The sequence below is a fragment of the Cetorhinus maximus genome, chromosome 16 (genome assembly GCF_964194155.1).
Source record: "Cetorhinus maximus chromosome 16, sCetMax3.hap1.1, whole genome shotgun sequence".
Classification (NCBI taxonomy): domain Eukaryota; kingdom Metazoa; phylum Chordata; class Chondrichthyes; order Lamniformes; family Cetorhinidae; genus Cetorhinus; species Cetorhinus maximus.
In genome coordinates this window covers 27,713,665-27,729,574 of record NC_135894.1, presented here as the reverse complement: position 1 = coordinate 27,729,574, position 15,910 = coordinate 27,713,665, and the positions used below count along the sequence as shown (strand labels likewise).

At 43.1% G+C, this 15,910-nt stretch overlaps 1 protein-coding gene across 1 annotated transcript in view; it reads left to right on the top strand.

Annotated features, from left to right (window-relative positions):
- Positions 1 to 9,986, top strand: part of mbtps2 (membrane-bound transcription factor peptidase, site 2) — a 43,730-nt gene extending 33,744 nt beyond the window's left edge. Inside the window, exons 10-11 of the mRNA XM_078559562.1 lie at positions 1,611 to 1,686; positions 5,121 to 9,986. Coding sequence (XP_078415688.1) covers positions 1,611 to 1,686; positions 5,121 to 5,343 — 299 coding nt within the window. The 3' untranslated portion in view covers positions 5,344 to 9,986. The remainder of the gene's footprint in view (positions 1 to 1,610; positions 1,687 to 5,120) is intronic.
- Positions 9,987 to 15,910: the final 5,924 nt, after the last annotated feature.

Below are 15,910 nucleotides of genomic sequence, written 5' to 3'. Positions count from 1 at the left end.
CTCATAAAGACCATTGACTTCCATTTTTCTAACGTGCCCCTACCTCAGCCAATCTGCTATTTAAAAACCTCAGTCATAGTTTTGTCCTCATCCCTATAGTTTCAGAGCCTAACACCTATAGGGTTAATGTGGGACTGAGTACAGCATCCACATAATGATGTAAGATGGCACATGACCCAGACCTAGGGGTCAGTGCAGTGTTGAGTAGAGATGTGTACAGACCTAAGCATGGAGACAGCTCCTAGCTTGTACCCTTCACTGTACATGTGTAAATAGTTCTGGTAGTTAATAAAGACTTACAGTTAAGCTACAGAAGACTACGGAGACTTCTTTAAGACATTTAGTACTGTAACAACACCCACCCAACAGTCCCCACCCCCAAGCCTCGATCATACCAACACTGCTGACCAACCTCCCGTTCCCCGCTATCCATAAACTCCAGCTTGTCCATTGCTCTGCTTCTTGTAACTTGCCCAGCTTCCCTGTCACCCCATCCTCTACACTACAGATTTAAAAGTTCCACTCTTTGTGTTTAAATATTGTTGTGGCTACGCCCCCTCTTCATAATTCCCTGCAGTCCTGCAAACCATGAGCTCTCCATTCACCCATGACTCCAGTCTCCCTCCTCCTCTCCCTTCACCCTGTCATTAGTGGCTGAACCTTTGGCTGTTTACACTCCACACTGTCTATCCACCACCACCACCTCCAATTAACACTCTCCTTTCAATGCATGTCTTTCACCAAGCTTTTGGTCATCTCAACCATTCCTTCCTCCATCTTGGCGCCAGCTTTCTGCTTCTGTGTGAAACTCTTTGTGACAGTTGTTTCTGCACTAAAGGTTAAAATTATTGTTGTGCTGTTGGAAATTATTTCCTGGTGAATAACTACAATGCCCTCTCCTATTGTGATTACATTATATTTAACACTAACGAGCCCAGGCCATCGATGCAGACATTTTTCACATTATTTACATATATTCTGAGAGTGATGCATTTTACTCAATGTCATCAAATCACTTGACTTTACCCACTGTAATGCAGATTAATGCCATCTTACCCACTGCCTACAATGAGATGAATTGAAATTTCATTAAGCATAGATTTTTGCTTAACACAACCTTTAGAGAATTTCTGTGCCTTGACAATGATGGTATCCAGGGGCTGGCGATGGGGGTTATCCAGGGGCTGGAAAGGGGGTTTATCCAGGGGCTGGTGAGGTAGGGAGGCTATCCTGGGGTTGCCAATGCGGGAGCTATCTGGGGGCTGGGGATGCAGAGGTTATCCAGAGGCTGGGGATGGGGGCCTCATAGAACCCACACAGGCTGATGTTAGGGGCCTCACAGCCTGGTAAGTCCATTCCTTGCACTTGATGTGCTTCCTGGTAATTGTGTTTAATTAAATGCATGTAGAGGGAATTGATTGATGTTTTACTTGAGCTCATATAAAGAGACACTTATTGAAACTGTGGGAGGGTTATGTTAGGAGGCGTATGCTTGTAATGTTTCATTCTGTAAATAAATGTATTTATTGCCTCCTGTATCATCCTTCACCAACTGAGGTTTTGGACCAGAACACTTGCTGTGATGATGATATGTGCCTTTTTGTTCACAGTGAGTCTCACCAATTACATGCCACGGTTCGGATTTCTACATCTGGACATCCCTGTGGTGATTGAAACTTTTTGCAAGTATCCTTTTCTTATTATCAGAACCACAGAGCGACTATTGAGGGATAAATGGAAATGTGTTTGAAGTGCACAGAATAAGTTGAGTCCACTTGAAAAGGGTTGGTTTGAATCTGCGCCAATCTGCTCCGAGTGCCAGAGTTTGAGCTTTGCCCAGCACCTCTCTCATCCATTCAGTTGTCCCATGCTGCCAGGTTTGTGGCCTCCATCTATGCTCCTGAAATTCCCAGGCTACTGGAGCATACCTCAACCTACGGGTAAACCTGTGCCTTGTGTTGCACTGTTTTGCTGCAGTGTGTCATATCCTTGTGTTCTCTCAACTACCTGTACCAGAGTTAAGAATTATGTCATTGTTGTCATGGTTTCATTGCACAGAAGGAGGCCATTCAGCCCATTGTACCTGTGCCAATTCTTTAACTTACTCGAATGCCCTTTCCCCATTTCCTTTTATCGTCTTCCTTTTCAAGTGCTTATCCAGTTCCCTTTTAAACTGTGTTCACCCTTTGTCTCAATAGGTTCCTCGGTAAAGCTTTCCATCTTTGAATAATCTTTGGTGTGAAAACATTCCTTCTAATCTCCTGCTTCATAATTCCAGCGATAGTCCTGAGCCTGTGTCCCTTTGTTACTGATTCACCAACAAGCGCAACCAATCTCTCACTACTTAAACTCTCGAAGCCTCCTGTAATTTTGTTAATCTCTAACTGAGCCCCTTAATCCTCTGTGCTATTGTAAACTGCTTCCCTTCTTTCCTTTGATTCTCCCCCCACCCCCCTCCACCCAAACCAGTAAGATTTGGCCCTGTTCCTTCCATAACTGGTCAAATTCCCACCACCATGCCGCCCCTGCTCTGTTTATCTCTTTTGTGAGTAATTGTTCCATAGTCTGTGCTGTTTCATGTAATTTCCTTCCAAGATCACTGTTCATGTTTGCATCATCAATACACAGTGCTCTACATCAATCTGACAGCTTCAATGTCCGCCAATCACTCCTCTGCCTGGAAGATGGTCACCATCTCCTTTCCTCGGAGTCTCTTTCCTTTCCTGCTCCTCCTGTGTGTTTCCAGTTGCTTCTCAAACTCCAGAACTTTTGAAGGAACCCTCCCTGGAGACCGCCTCCTTACATCTCCGGTTGCCATCGACAGTCCTCATTTCCAGGAACACTCCCATGGGGCAAACTCTGGAAAACAGATTGGCACTGAAATAAAAGCAAAACACCACATATGCCAGAAATTTGAAAAATAAACAAAATGCTGGAAAGACTCAGCTGGCCTGGCAACATCTGTGGAGAGAGAAACCAGTTAACATTCCGAGCCCAATATGAGTTGAAATGTTAACTCTATCTGTCTCCACAGATGCTGCCAGACCTGCTGACTATTTCAAGCACTTAGTGAAGCTGGAAATCTGAAATGAAAACAGTATTTTGCTTTTATTCCTTGTTCCAGTCCTATTAAGCCCACCCCCAACTCTTTTTTTGGGTACATTGATGACTGTAGTGGTGTCGTTTCCTGCTCTCATCCTGAACTGGAAAACTTCTTCAACTTTGCTTCCAATTCCCACTCTTCTGTCATCTTCACATGGTCCATCTCCAGCTCGCTCTTTCCCTTTTGTCACATCTGTTCTGATGATGCAACCTTCCACAACAGCACTTCTGATATGTTTTCCTTTTCCCTCAACCAAGGACTCCACCACCGCCCTCCCCAACCCCATTGCCATTGACAGGGCCCTCAACCATGCATGACCCATTTCCTGCACTTTTGCTCTCCCAGAACCATGATGGGGTTCCCCTTGACCTCACCTTCCACCCCACCAACGTCTGTATTCAAAGGATCATCCTTCACCATTTCCGCCATCTCCACTGTGATGCCATCACTGACACATCTTCCCTTCCCCTATCAGCATTGCAAAGGAACTGTTCTCCCTGCAACACTCAACACTCTAGTCCAATCACCCCCAACATCTTGTCCCACTCCTACGACACCTTCCCATGCAATTGCAGGAGGTAAAACACCTGGCCTTTTACCTCATCCCCTCTTCACTGTCCAAGGCCCCAAACACTCCTTCCAGGTGAGGCGACGATTTACTTGTATGTCTTTGAGTTTAGTCTCCTGTATTCACTGCTCACAATGAGGCCTCCCCTCTGGGGAGACCAAACACAGGTTAGGTGACCGCTTTGTGGGATACCTCCACTCAGTTCGCAAGTATGTCCCTGAGCTTCCAGTTGCTTGCCATTTTAAATCACCACCTTGCTATCACACTTACATTTCTGTACTTGGCCTGTTGCAGTGTTCCAGTGAAGCCCAGTGTAAACTGAAGGAACAGCACCTCATCTTCCAATTAGGTACTTCAGTTTTTTGGATTGAGTTCAACAATTTCAGACCATGAACTCTGACCTCCATTTTGATTCTGTTTTGTTGCCAGGTGCCGACCTATATCTTGTGTTTTATATTTTTGCTTTTGGACAGAGCTATTCATTATTCTGCCATTTACACTCACTCTGGACCAATGCTTTGCTTCTTTACGACAACCTTTACCACTCCTTTTGCCTTTTGTTCCGTGACATCCTTGCCATTTAATCTCTCCTGCACTCAAACCGATCCCTGACCTTCCCTTTTGTCCTTCCTTTCCCCCTCCCCCCTTTCAAAAGCATAAAACCCAACACATTCCTACCTTCCTTCAGTTCTGAAGAAGAGTCATATTTGACTCGAAATGTAAACTCTGTTTCTCTCTCCACAATGCTGCCAGACCTGCTGAGTATTTCCAACATGTTCTGTTTTTCTTACAGATTGGCACCGTCTGCTGTACTAAAAAGGCTCGGACACTAAAGTAACTCCAACCCAACTGCACCTCTGTGCTGAGCTGCAGCTTTGGTCAACCTTTCTGTCCTGGTTGTGCTGCTTCATCTCCCCCCTTGTTCTTGACGACTCATCATCCATTGTTATGCCATTTATTAAGTGGGGCACAGCCCCTCTGTTGCAGCTTTGAAATGGGGTGCTGATCATTTTGGGGAGTGCTCCATTTAATAGTTAACTGGATGTGGGTTGTCTTTTTTTTAAATTTAAGCAAATGATTAAAACTAGGTTCGATTCTACAGTTAGCTGGCAGTTGTACGAATAAGGTATTGTGTTTGGTTATATTATTGGGACCAGCAGTCCAGAGACTTGGACAAATAATCCACTCAGCATGAGCTGGAAATCCAGCTTGTCCTTTTAAAAATTGAATTCAGTTTAAAAGAATCTGGAAATATAAGACCAGTATCTGTAAAAGTCACCATGAAGCGGTTGATTTATTATAAAAATCCAACTGTTTCACTACCCAGGGAAGGAAACCTTGCCATCGCCACCAATATCCCGAGAACGGATAAATAAAAATGTCAGTGGCCAGACATGAAAATGAAGAACAGTTCAGTAATGACTTATTTCCTTGATTATACTGTACCAGATACATACTTTCCCTCTCTGGGGCCTTAGCGGTCATCAATGCTGTGCCCTGCTTTGCCCTGGATGGGCAGTGGATGTTGAGTTCCTTTTTCGAAGCTACACTAAGTTCCCTCATTGTAGAAAAGCAGAATCGAGAACTCATTGGTTTTTTTATCTTGCTGTTTGGCAGTGCCCTCCTAGCTTCTAATGTGGTCCTGGGGCTTTGGATGGTCACTACGAGGTAGCACTTTCAGCCTGTGCTGGACTAGCTCATACTGGGTGAGGGACATCTTCCATCTGTGCTTTCTTGGCACCCCGCCCTCTCAGCTGAGTACACGTTGGTAAAGCCATCGAGCACAGTCCAAGATTTTAGTAGAATTCCACAGGCTGTGCCCACGAGATTTTACGCAGCCTATTCCTCCAGGTGAGACTCCTTGTTGGGAGTGTTTAATTGGGAAACCTATATAGCTGTCATGCAGTGCCATGCGTTGAGTTGTGTTGTGACGTTTCATTCCGAGCAGCAATGGAATTTGAGTTTACCCCTTCCACTGCCTCTTCAGGCTGATAATTTCATTTGAAAACTCCTTGTGAAGTATCCCGTGGAATGTCAGCGAGCACCAAGTACTCATTTTGATACCCAGGAAACAACTGAAATGTGTGTCATTCTGAATGCACCTCTGATTCAAGCAGTACCCAAGGTGAAGAACATTGGTCTACCAAGTATGCCCACAGGTCTGAAATCACTGTGGTTTGGAATTAGAATCAAAAACAATGAGCAGTTAAAAAGAAACCATAAATGTTAGAAATACTGCAGCATGTGAGTTGGCATCTGTAAGATTGATCTTTGGAGTGTATCCTTGATCAGATGTGAAATGGATAAAAACTCAAGAACTGTTAACCGCCTTTGTTTCTTTACAGATGCTATTAACCCTGCTGTGTCTTTCTAGTTTGTTTGGTTTCCATTTACTACAATCATCAGGATTTTTTGTTTTTGATTGGGCTGAGCATTGTGAATAAATTCTCAAGCAGCTGTATACAGTCTTAGCCTATCCAAAGACAATTTTAATGTGCTGCATCAGACTGGAAATGGAAGTGATGTTTGACTGCTGATGTACCGCACTCTCCAACAAGAAGCATCTGTTTATACCACATGTTTTGTTTGATACATTTATGATACTGCCCTCATCGCCTGACAGATTTTACCCTCAGAGGAATTATTAGGCCCTTTAATAATAATAATAAAAGGAACCAAAATTAAAACTCTTTCAAATAGAGAGGCAATGCTGTCACAGTATAAACTGCTGTATTGTAATTCTGGGTGTGACTCCATTTTGATTTAAGCGTTTTTACTGGCAGAAGAGGAATGGAGTACTCCAATACAGCCCAGGTGGTGTACAAGTTACAAGTTCCCTTACTGTGAACAGTGGCTGGAGATGGACAATGGTTAAGTGTGTCTGTTTGTCTGAATGCTGATCTGTTTTCTTGCAGGTGAACCAATTGTTTGATTCTATTTCAGCCTTCCTGGGCCAGCAGATGCCTTTCACTACTAGCTTTTACAGTTTGCTGTAACTCCTGCTGGCAAACAGAAAGGCTACAGGCAGTTGTTCCTGATGCCTTTGCAGTTAGTGTCAGAAGCACCAGTGGGAATTGTAAAAGCTGCGTTTAACTTTACTGTGACACTAGGGGGCTCACTTCCTGCACACATGCAGTTACAGTGTCAGTGTCAGAACCTGTCACATTTATAGTGAAAGATGCTCTCAAGTGCGCCTCTGCTTTCTGTCGCTGAGTTATACATGTTTGATTTTTGCAAGCTGATGTCTTACAACTCTCCTTTACACCAAAATCGGCTAATGGAAGAAGTTGCAACAATGCAGTGGGTGACCATTTTAACAGTCAAGTTCTGGCAAAAATAATAATTGTAGATCTTTTTAATGGTTTGTTTCAATATTGCTGCACCTCAAAATTTTGCCATCAGATTTTTAGGCAATTGAGAGTTTTAAATAAATTAATGAATATTATTGAGTAATGAGACTCAAGACCAGGACTTGGGGTTTAGAGTCCCATTTGACTACCAGCTGGGCCTAGCCAGGTTGTGAGGGAACTCCCTCCACAAAGCCTTCACTTTCAGTAAAACACCTTATTTTCAATTTCTTCATCTAATACCCTTTCTAAGAAGAAATCGAAGGTGTCCGTTTACAATAAAGCTATTGCAATTTGTGCATTTCTGTGTTACACATACCTCTTTTCCCAGAGGCCTCCTCTCTGAGCTTTCCTTAAAATTGAAACTTGTTCTGAAATTAATTAATTTTCCGATATTATTCTGCTAATGTTATTCGGGGCTGATTGCGAAGTGGAGTGAGAGGGGCTGATGATAATGTGTGGGGGTAGGGAGAGGGGCTGATTACAGTGTGTGTGTGTATGAGGGAGGGAGAGGAGCTGATTACAGTGCGTGTGGGGGAGAGGGGCTGATTACTGTGCCTGTAGGAAGGTAGAGGGTCTGATTACAGTGTGTGTGGGGGGAGGGAGAGGGGCTGATTACAGTGTGTGTGGGGGAGGGGGAGAGGGGCTGATTACAGTGTGTGTGGAAGAGGGGGAGAGGGGCTGATTACAGTGTGTGTGGGGGAGGGGGAGAGGGGTTGATTATAGTGGGGGAGGAGGAAGAGGGGCTGATTGTGTGTGTGTGTTAAAATGGGTTACATTGGAAAGTATTTTGGGAAGCACTGGTGTAGAGGGTACAGATAAGGTAAAGAACTTTGCAAGTGTCTTCAAATGTACACTATGAAAGCATTGGGATTGACAAGCCTTAAAGAACATTTATAAAGGAGCATATCGCTTAACTGTTGACGATGTTGATCTGGAGAAATCAGTCCCAGAGAAATGGAATCAGATATTTAGAACATGTAGGGATTTGAAAAACCTGTGCACACTGGTGCCATTTGCCTTAAGCAGACCCCTTTTGAATGCAGTGTTGTCATTGACGGGACAAAGAAGGGATAGTGTAGGAGAATAGGTGCAGTGTTGATCTCATAAAAACTGAGCTACAAATAAGATGATAAGATCATGCTGAATGTCATGTAGTGAATTTATAGCCTTTGTGTGACCTATTCCTGGTATCCTAGCAAATGATTGCACTGAGAGACTAGCCTCTTCCAAACTATCGCAGTCAAGTGTATAGTAAGTTTAACCAAATCCAAAAGATCACAATGAAGGAAAATTTACTGCAAGAATTCACATTTACATCAGGCTTTTAGTGGGATCAACTATGGCATGAATTGTATGAATCATACAAAATGATATATCAACTCAAATCATGTATACATGAAAAAGTAACCAAATTTGGTTTACTTGGTTTTCCAGCTACCATGCAATGCCCAAGCTCATTTCGCAGGTGAAATGAGAGTTACAGTGAGTGTATGAGTCCAGGTAGCATAAATAAGTCAAAATTATTTTGGTACCTTTGAACCATAAATTGTGTGAGGAGAAGGCATCTTTTAAATATTTTCAAGCCTTGACTGAATATCTATTTTCCATGAGAATAGGGCAAAAGGAATCCAGCAGACAGCACCATTTCAAGGTGAAAAATACTATAGCTCGTCACCATAGGTGGGGGGACATGCCCCTCTTATACCAGCCCACCCACCCCTCCAATCAGGCTTGGCCTCTGTGCTCCCTCACATGGTCTGTGTCCCTTACTTTCTTTCTTAAGAATTCATCACCCTGAGCAGAGCTGCATTTAAAACCATCTCTCACTTTAAACATTCAAACACTGGCACTGCATCTGTGCATGTGTAGGATGTGCTCCCCCTAATGTTGTGACACAAATAAACACAGCTTATAAGGGTCATGAGGACTCGAAACGTCAACTCTTTTCTTCTCCGCCAATGCTGCCAGACCTGCTGAGTCTTTCCAGGTAATTCTGTGTTTGTTTTGGATTTCCAGCATCCGCAGTAGTTTTTTGTTTTTATTACAGCTTACAGTTTCCTCATTTTCTTGTCTTTTCAACATCTCCTGTGTACTTTAGTTCTTTTGAGGTCTTCCCATTGCCTCACTGAACTTTGTTTTAACAATTCCCTGCTTATTCCGATGGTATCACATTCCACCCATGAACTTCCTCTTTATTTTGAGTTACTCCCCTCCCCACACCATCACCTTTTAATTCTTCCAACCCTCCAAAATATGCTTGTCTTTGTTTCTAGTAGTGACCTGGTCTGTTAACCAGTCTGTTCTCTCTACAGATGCTGCAGTTTTCCAGTGTTGAGTGGTTCTGTTCTAGTCTATCTGTGGCTCAGTGTTTACAATTTCTATAATATTATTCCTGTGTGAGCGAGAGCACTTGTGATGACAGTCTTGTGATGTTAAAAGCTGTAACTCTATCAGATTTGATTGTTTAATGAATGGACGATGCTGACAACACAACAATTATTGGTCATTCCAAGTTACCACAGCAGCTGAGTGAATTAAGACTTAACCACTGGTGGGCTAGATCAGGTAAAGGCGCCCACCCCCTTCCCTGAAGTATATTAGTGAATCTGTTGCACTGCTATCATTCAGGTACATTGTACGTCATGTTTTCTCCCCTCCTGTATCTGCCTGGCCAGGTAAGATGATCACTGGTGCCTTCTGGTCTTCCAAGTGGCAAACTATTAACTACCTTAACACAGATGAGGGAGGGATTATTCCATCCTCTTATTGGCATAATCATTAGCCCATCACTGCCAGCACGGCATTGATCCAATGTTGTAAGGCTCTGTTTTGCTGGATCTATGTGGGGAATATCATGTTTGCACTATACAGTTTGGTGTTTGTCTTGTCCATATTGCTGGTATTTGTGAAATAAATGACCCTCTTTTGTAATATCATGTGTCTGCATTAAATAGATTTGAAGCCACAGTCTCTGGGAACATTTGATTTTGAATTTTGGAGCTTGTATTAAGTTCGGACCAACGCGTAAGAGTGAGAACAAGACCTTTTACCTTCTTTGGTTGAACGTAGTTCAGATTTTTCATAAAGCATTCTATAATTTTACACGAGATTTTATGACCTGAAAGGGCATTGGAGGAAACTTCTAAAATAACTTCCAAAAGGGAATTGAATGTATACTTGTAAAGGAAAACAATTACAGGCAAAAAAACAGGGGAGGGGGACTAATGAGCACAGGCAAAATGGACATGTAGCTCTGTATCAATCAAAAAATAATCCCACAGCTCCACTCCCATAGCCTTGTATCAGTCTAATACGATGCAATTGCCCCACTCTCTCCCCATAGCTCTGTATCAATCCCAAATTAATCCCACTGACCCACTCACTCCCCATAGCCCTGTATCAATCCAAAACTAATCCCACTGTCCCACCCTCTCCCCATAGTCCTGTATCAATTCCAAACTAATCCCACTGCTCAACTCTTTCTCCCTCACCATAGCACTGTATCAAACCCAAACTAATGCCATTGACCCACTCTCTCCTCATAGCATGGCATCAATCCAAGTGTAATCCCTTAACCCGATATCAATCCCAAAATAATATCACTTTTCACTCTCTTTCCCCAGAGCTGTGTATCAATGGAAAACATCCCAGTGCCTGACTCTCTCCTAATAGCCCTACATTCATAATTAATCTCGGTGCCCCACTCAGCGACTGCAAATACCCAATGCACCAGAGGAAGGGAGTGAAGGGATTATTGAAATAACTTAATAGCAAATAATAGAAATAACTTAAAACAAAAAGCAGTTTTTAACAGCTTTGCCGCATTCAATAAATAAATACCAAGTCCAACTGAGAGATCCCCCAGGGAGAGGCAGTGGGCTGTGACCACAACAGATCTTGGTAAGAGTTTGAACAGTGCAGGAAAGCTTCACTTACTGGAAGGAAAATTTAAAACTTTGGATAAACCACCTAAAAGCTTACAGAAGCCATGGATTCTAAATTTATGCCACCAGAGAAGTTTGGACACATGGAAGTTCCAAATCAAACTCAGAAGTAGACACTGGAGGAAAAGACTCTTGAGGTTCTGAATTGCTTCAGGGCTGGACAGTAAGCCTGAAGCTGAACAGGTCAACACATTGCTTTACTCCGTAGGAACAGCAGCAGATATTGCAAGATGGCATCAATAAGATCTCTCATAATTTTGAAGCCTTAAAGGACTTCGATAATTATTTCAACCTGAGGAGCAGTAAGGTTTTGGGAAAAAGCCAAATACATCAAAAGGCTCCAGAAACCAGGTGATGGAGTAGCTGCTTTTATTAATAACCTTTACAGGCTGACTGAGGGATGCGAGTACGGAGATCAAAAAACAGATTTAATACGAGACTGCATTGTAATTGGTGTTTCCAATGAATCCCTGTCAGATTTATTGCAATCTAAGGAAGACCTCACTTTAGAAAAAGTAATACAGCTGGTGAGACAAACAAGGATCAGTAAACAGAACAGGGCAATACTGAGAGGTGAAGAAAAACTTTTGCTCAGGAAACCACCAGTGACCATACAGTTCCTTAAGCACAGGAATGGAAAAGAAGCATCAGAGAAGAAAGTACAATTTGGAGGGAAAGTGCAAGATGCCAATAAACCCTGCCAATGCTGTGGCACCAAAAAGACCCACAGGCGGGAACAGTGTCCTGCAAACATTGTGGAATGCTTTCTCTGCAGAAGAAATGGCCATTTCGGGAAGATGTGCCAAAGTAAAACCTCTAATCCCTCAGGTTTCAGAGAAAACACCTTCACGCATAAGATTATGAATGAAGTTGAAGCATTTCTGCCAGAAGAGGAACAAAAATATTTCATGGGTGAGAGCAGTGACCCAATCGGGCATTCTGGAATGCAGATATATATGTCATTGGACATATCACAAACCTTAACCGAGGTACTGGAGCGACTGTAATGGTTTTATCAGAAAACAAATTGTAGTTACCAGCGCATTGCCTGTAGCCAACGAAACCCAGCTATATGGTACAGGAGGAATCCAACTACCAGTCGAGGGAAAGTTACATGAAACACTCCAGTACAAGCAGATACTGGAAACATTGTATGTTCTACAGAATCAGGAATTCTCTCTTTTAAGTAGAAGAGCTTGTATAGATCTCAATCTTATCAGGGAAGTAGAAGATGTCAATCAGCAAGAATCTAAGTGTGACTTCAGAAAAAACTTGATGAAATTATTTACAGGTCTGGGAAGACTTAAGGCCGAATATAGCATTACTTTGCAAAGAGATGCTAAACCTGTGTCTCTTTTCACACCTAGGAAGATAGCACATCTACTAATGAAACAGGTCCAACAACAAGCTGGAAGAGATGATCAGGGTGGGAGTCATCTCTCCTCACTAAGCCTTCAGAGTAGTGCTCCAGAATGGTTCTGGTTCTTAAACCTAATGGATCTCTTTGCATTTGTATAGATTTAACTCAACTTAACGAGGCCGTTGTGAGGAAAATTCATCCAAAGTCTTCGGTGGACAAAAGCTCGGCAATTTCCAAGAGTATCATGTTCACAAAATTGGATGCCAACAGTGACTTTTGGCAAGTGCCTTTGGATGAGAAGCCAAAATGGCTAATGACCATCATTACTCCGTTTGGGAAATTTTGTTTTAATCGATTTTCCAAAGACTCTTATCTAACATTTTACAGGGCTTTGAAGGAGTAATATATCACATGGACGACACCTTCATCCATTGTGAATCCCCCGAAGTACATGAACTGAGGGTTTAAGGGGTTTTAAACCATCTGCAAGAAGGCCTGACACTTGATGAAAACGTCTATTCGTTTCCGAGGGCATGTTGTTAGTAGCAATGGCAGACCCACAAAAAACAAGAGCTATTAGTCAATTCCCAATCCCTACTTCCATTCCAGATCTTTACTAATTCCTTGGCATGGTTAATCAGCTGGCAAAATTCCTGCCTAACCTGGCGCAAGTTACTGGAACCTTAAAGACAGTTATAGCCCAAGCATGGTGTTGGGATGCACATCAGGAGCAGGCATTTCAAAAATTAAGGAAATGCTGCTTTCACTGGACATCTTAGATCATTATGACCCATCACTACCGACTACAATTGCAGCTGACGCCTCATCTACAGGGCTGGGGGCAGTTCCTTTTTCAAGAACAACCAGATGGGTGTCATAGACTGGTTTATTATGCACCTTGGGCATTGTCTGACACTGAGGGGAGGTAAGTGGCCATAGAGAAAGAGGCTCTTGCAGTCACAGGGGCTTGCGAGAAGTTCTCTGATTATATCATTGGTTTAAAGGTCATCATAGAGACAGATCACAAACCCCTAGTTGCCTTACTTGAAAAAGATTTTGGCAGATTTCCCCCAAAAGTCCAGAGATTCTGGTTGAGATTAAAAGCAAAATACTGTGGATGCTGGAAATCTGAAACAAAAACAAAAATTGCTGGAAAAACTCAGCAGGGCTGTCAGCATCTGTAGAGAGGAAGATAGGGTTAACGTTTCGAGTCCGTATGACTCTTCATCAGAACTAAAGAGCTTCATCTATGAAAAGGTATGTGTCCAGGGCAAACTGTAAATGACAGCAGACACATTGCCCAGAGCCACCATTGACCATCCTACACAACAGGATGACAACTTTGTTAATGAGATCGAGTCATATTTTCGTTTAGTTGTAGCGCAATTGCCGGCAAGCTCAAAAAAGCTGCAAGAAATACACACGCAGATGCAGGATGAGGAAGGCATCTGCATTCGGCAATACTGCACACGAGGTTTGCCACAGCAGTGTCCCACTGGTAGAGTGATGAAAACCTACTTTGAGCAAAGGAAGCACTTTACTTTGGTGGATGATTTGCTGGTGAACGAAACAACGAAAGGCTGGTGATTCCAGTCTCACTTTAGCCTGAGATTTTGGAAAGAATGATTCAGGGCCACATGGATATCACGAAATGCAGAGCATGGGCTCAGTCTCCTGTGTGGTGGCTGAGAATATCGAGATCTATAGAAGAAATTATTTTTCAATGTCAAGTGTGCACAGACCAGACCAAAGGGAACCCCTTCTCTCAACACACTTCCCATCCAGACCGTGGGAACTGGGGATGGATCTGTTTATGTTTAGTGGAAAATCCTTCCTGATTGTCATTGATTGCTTCTCCAAGTGGATCAAGGTCAAACGTCTATACACCACGACCACTGAGATAATCATTCAGGATTTAAAGGAAACCTTTGCCACAGACGGTAATCGGTCCAGGTTGTCCCCCATAATAGTCCATGATTTGCCAACGACTGCTTCACACATTTTGCAGATAATTATGGGTTTGTGCATCCCACAAGTTCCCCGAGATATACCCAGTCAAAAGGTGAACCAAAGGTAAAGATTAAAAAGGAGCGTCCACACCATCAAAGCACTGTTAAAGAAGGTCGAGGGTTTTCCAACTGTACATTTAAATTACAGGTCTACTCCACTGCAATGTAGGTTGGCACCGTCAAAACCATTCATGGGCAGAAAGCTCCAAACACAGCTGCCCGTCCATCCCAAAAAATTACTTCCAAGGCTAGAATTCCAGGATTATCAAAGAGTTCAAGAACGAGAGCGGTCCTATTGAATACAACAGGCTTACGACAGTAGCCGGAGGTACCATACCAGGAACGCAACCAGGCTGATGGAAGGTGAAAACGTATGGGACCAAGGGAAAGGAGTAGTAATAGTTCAGAGAGATGACAATCAACAGAGATCTTATTTAGTACATACTTCAGAAGGTACCATAAGTAGAAACTGGAGGAATCTTATTTCTGCAATCTGTGGTACATTTGGAAGAACCTGACGTTGGGTTAGAAATTAATAAAGAACTATATTACTATAATATACTATAATTAATAAAGACACTATAACCCTCAATGAGGATCAGCCAAATCAAGAAAAAGGAGTTCGAAGGGACTACTGATCTTCCAAGTCTGACAAGAACACAATACGGGAGACTTGTGAAGCCTCCTGACAGATTGAATCCGTGATGTCAGAGACTTTGGGGGGAGATACAGATTAAAGTCTGCACCCATTCAGACGCTGCACTTGTGACACATGCTGCACCAGTGCAGCATTAGCTGCCTCGGAAGAAAGAGTGGGAGAGGCTCTGCTCAAACCTCAGCCTCTTATTTAAACTCACTGTGCAGGTCATTCAACAAATCAAATCAATTAACATATCAGACATGCCAACCCCTGGGGCAATGCGGACAGGTAGAGGATGCTGCTGGTGGTCTTCAGTCATAATCCTGCACACAGGTAGCCTCAGGGTGGTGGTCTCTCTCCACAGTTTGGGGCAGATGTGGAGCTCATATCCTCCTGATTTGACAGAGCAGTTCACCTTCCAGGTTACCGCTCCAGGTAGGTCATCCATTCACCGCGGTCGAAATGTGAAGAAAACTCAAAGGACAACTAACTACCAGATGACACTCCGCTCATGGAATTTCAGAGCACTTCTAGACAATAATACACAACCAGAACGTAGAAAGCCCTCTCAGCCAGAACGCTGGGCAGGTGCAATCTTGACATTGCCACTCAAAGTGAAACAACTTGCAGAGAAGTCTCATCTTGAGCAGGTGGGTGCCAGCTACACATTCTACTGGATTAGCAAGTCCAAGGGTCAGCCTCGACAGTCCAGATGAGGGCTTTGCCATTCGATCTTGGTTAATGGATGTTTTGCAGGCTGGAGAAAGGTTTGTAGTGGAGTTCTCCAGGACTCAATGTTGGGACCCATGCTCTTCCTGATTTATATTAATGACCTCGACCTTGGTGTACATGGCACGGTTTCAAAATTTGTGGATTATACAAAACTTGGAAACGTTGTGAACTGTGAGGAAGATAGTGTAGAACTTCAAAAGGACA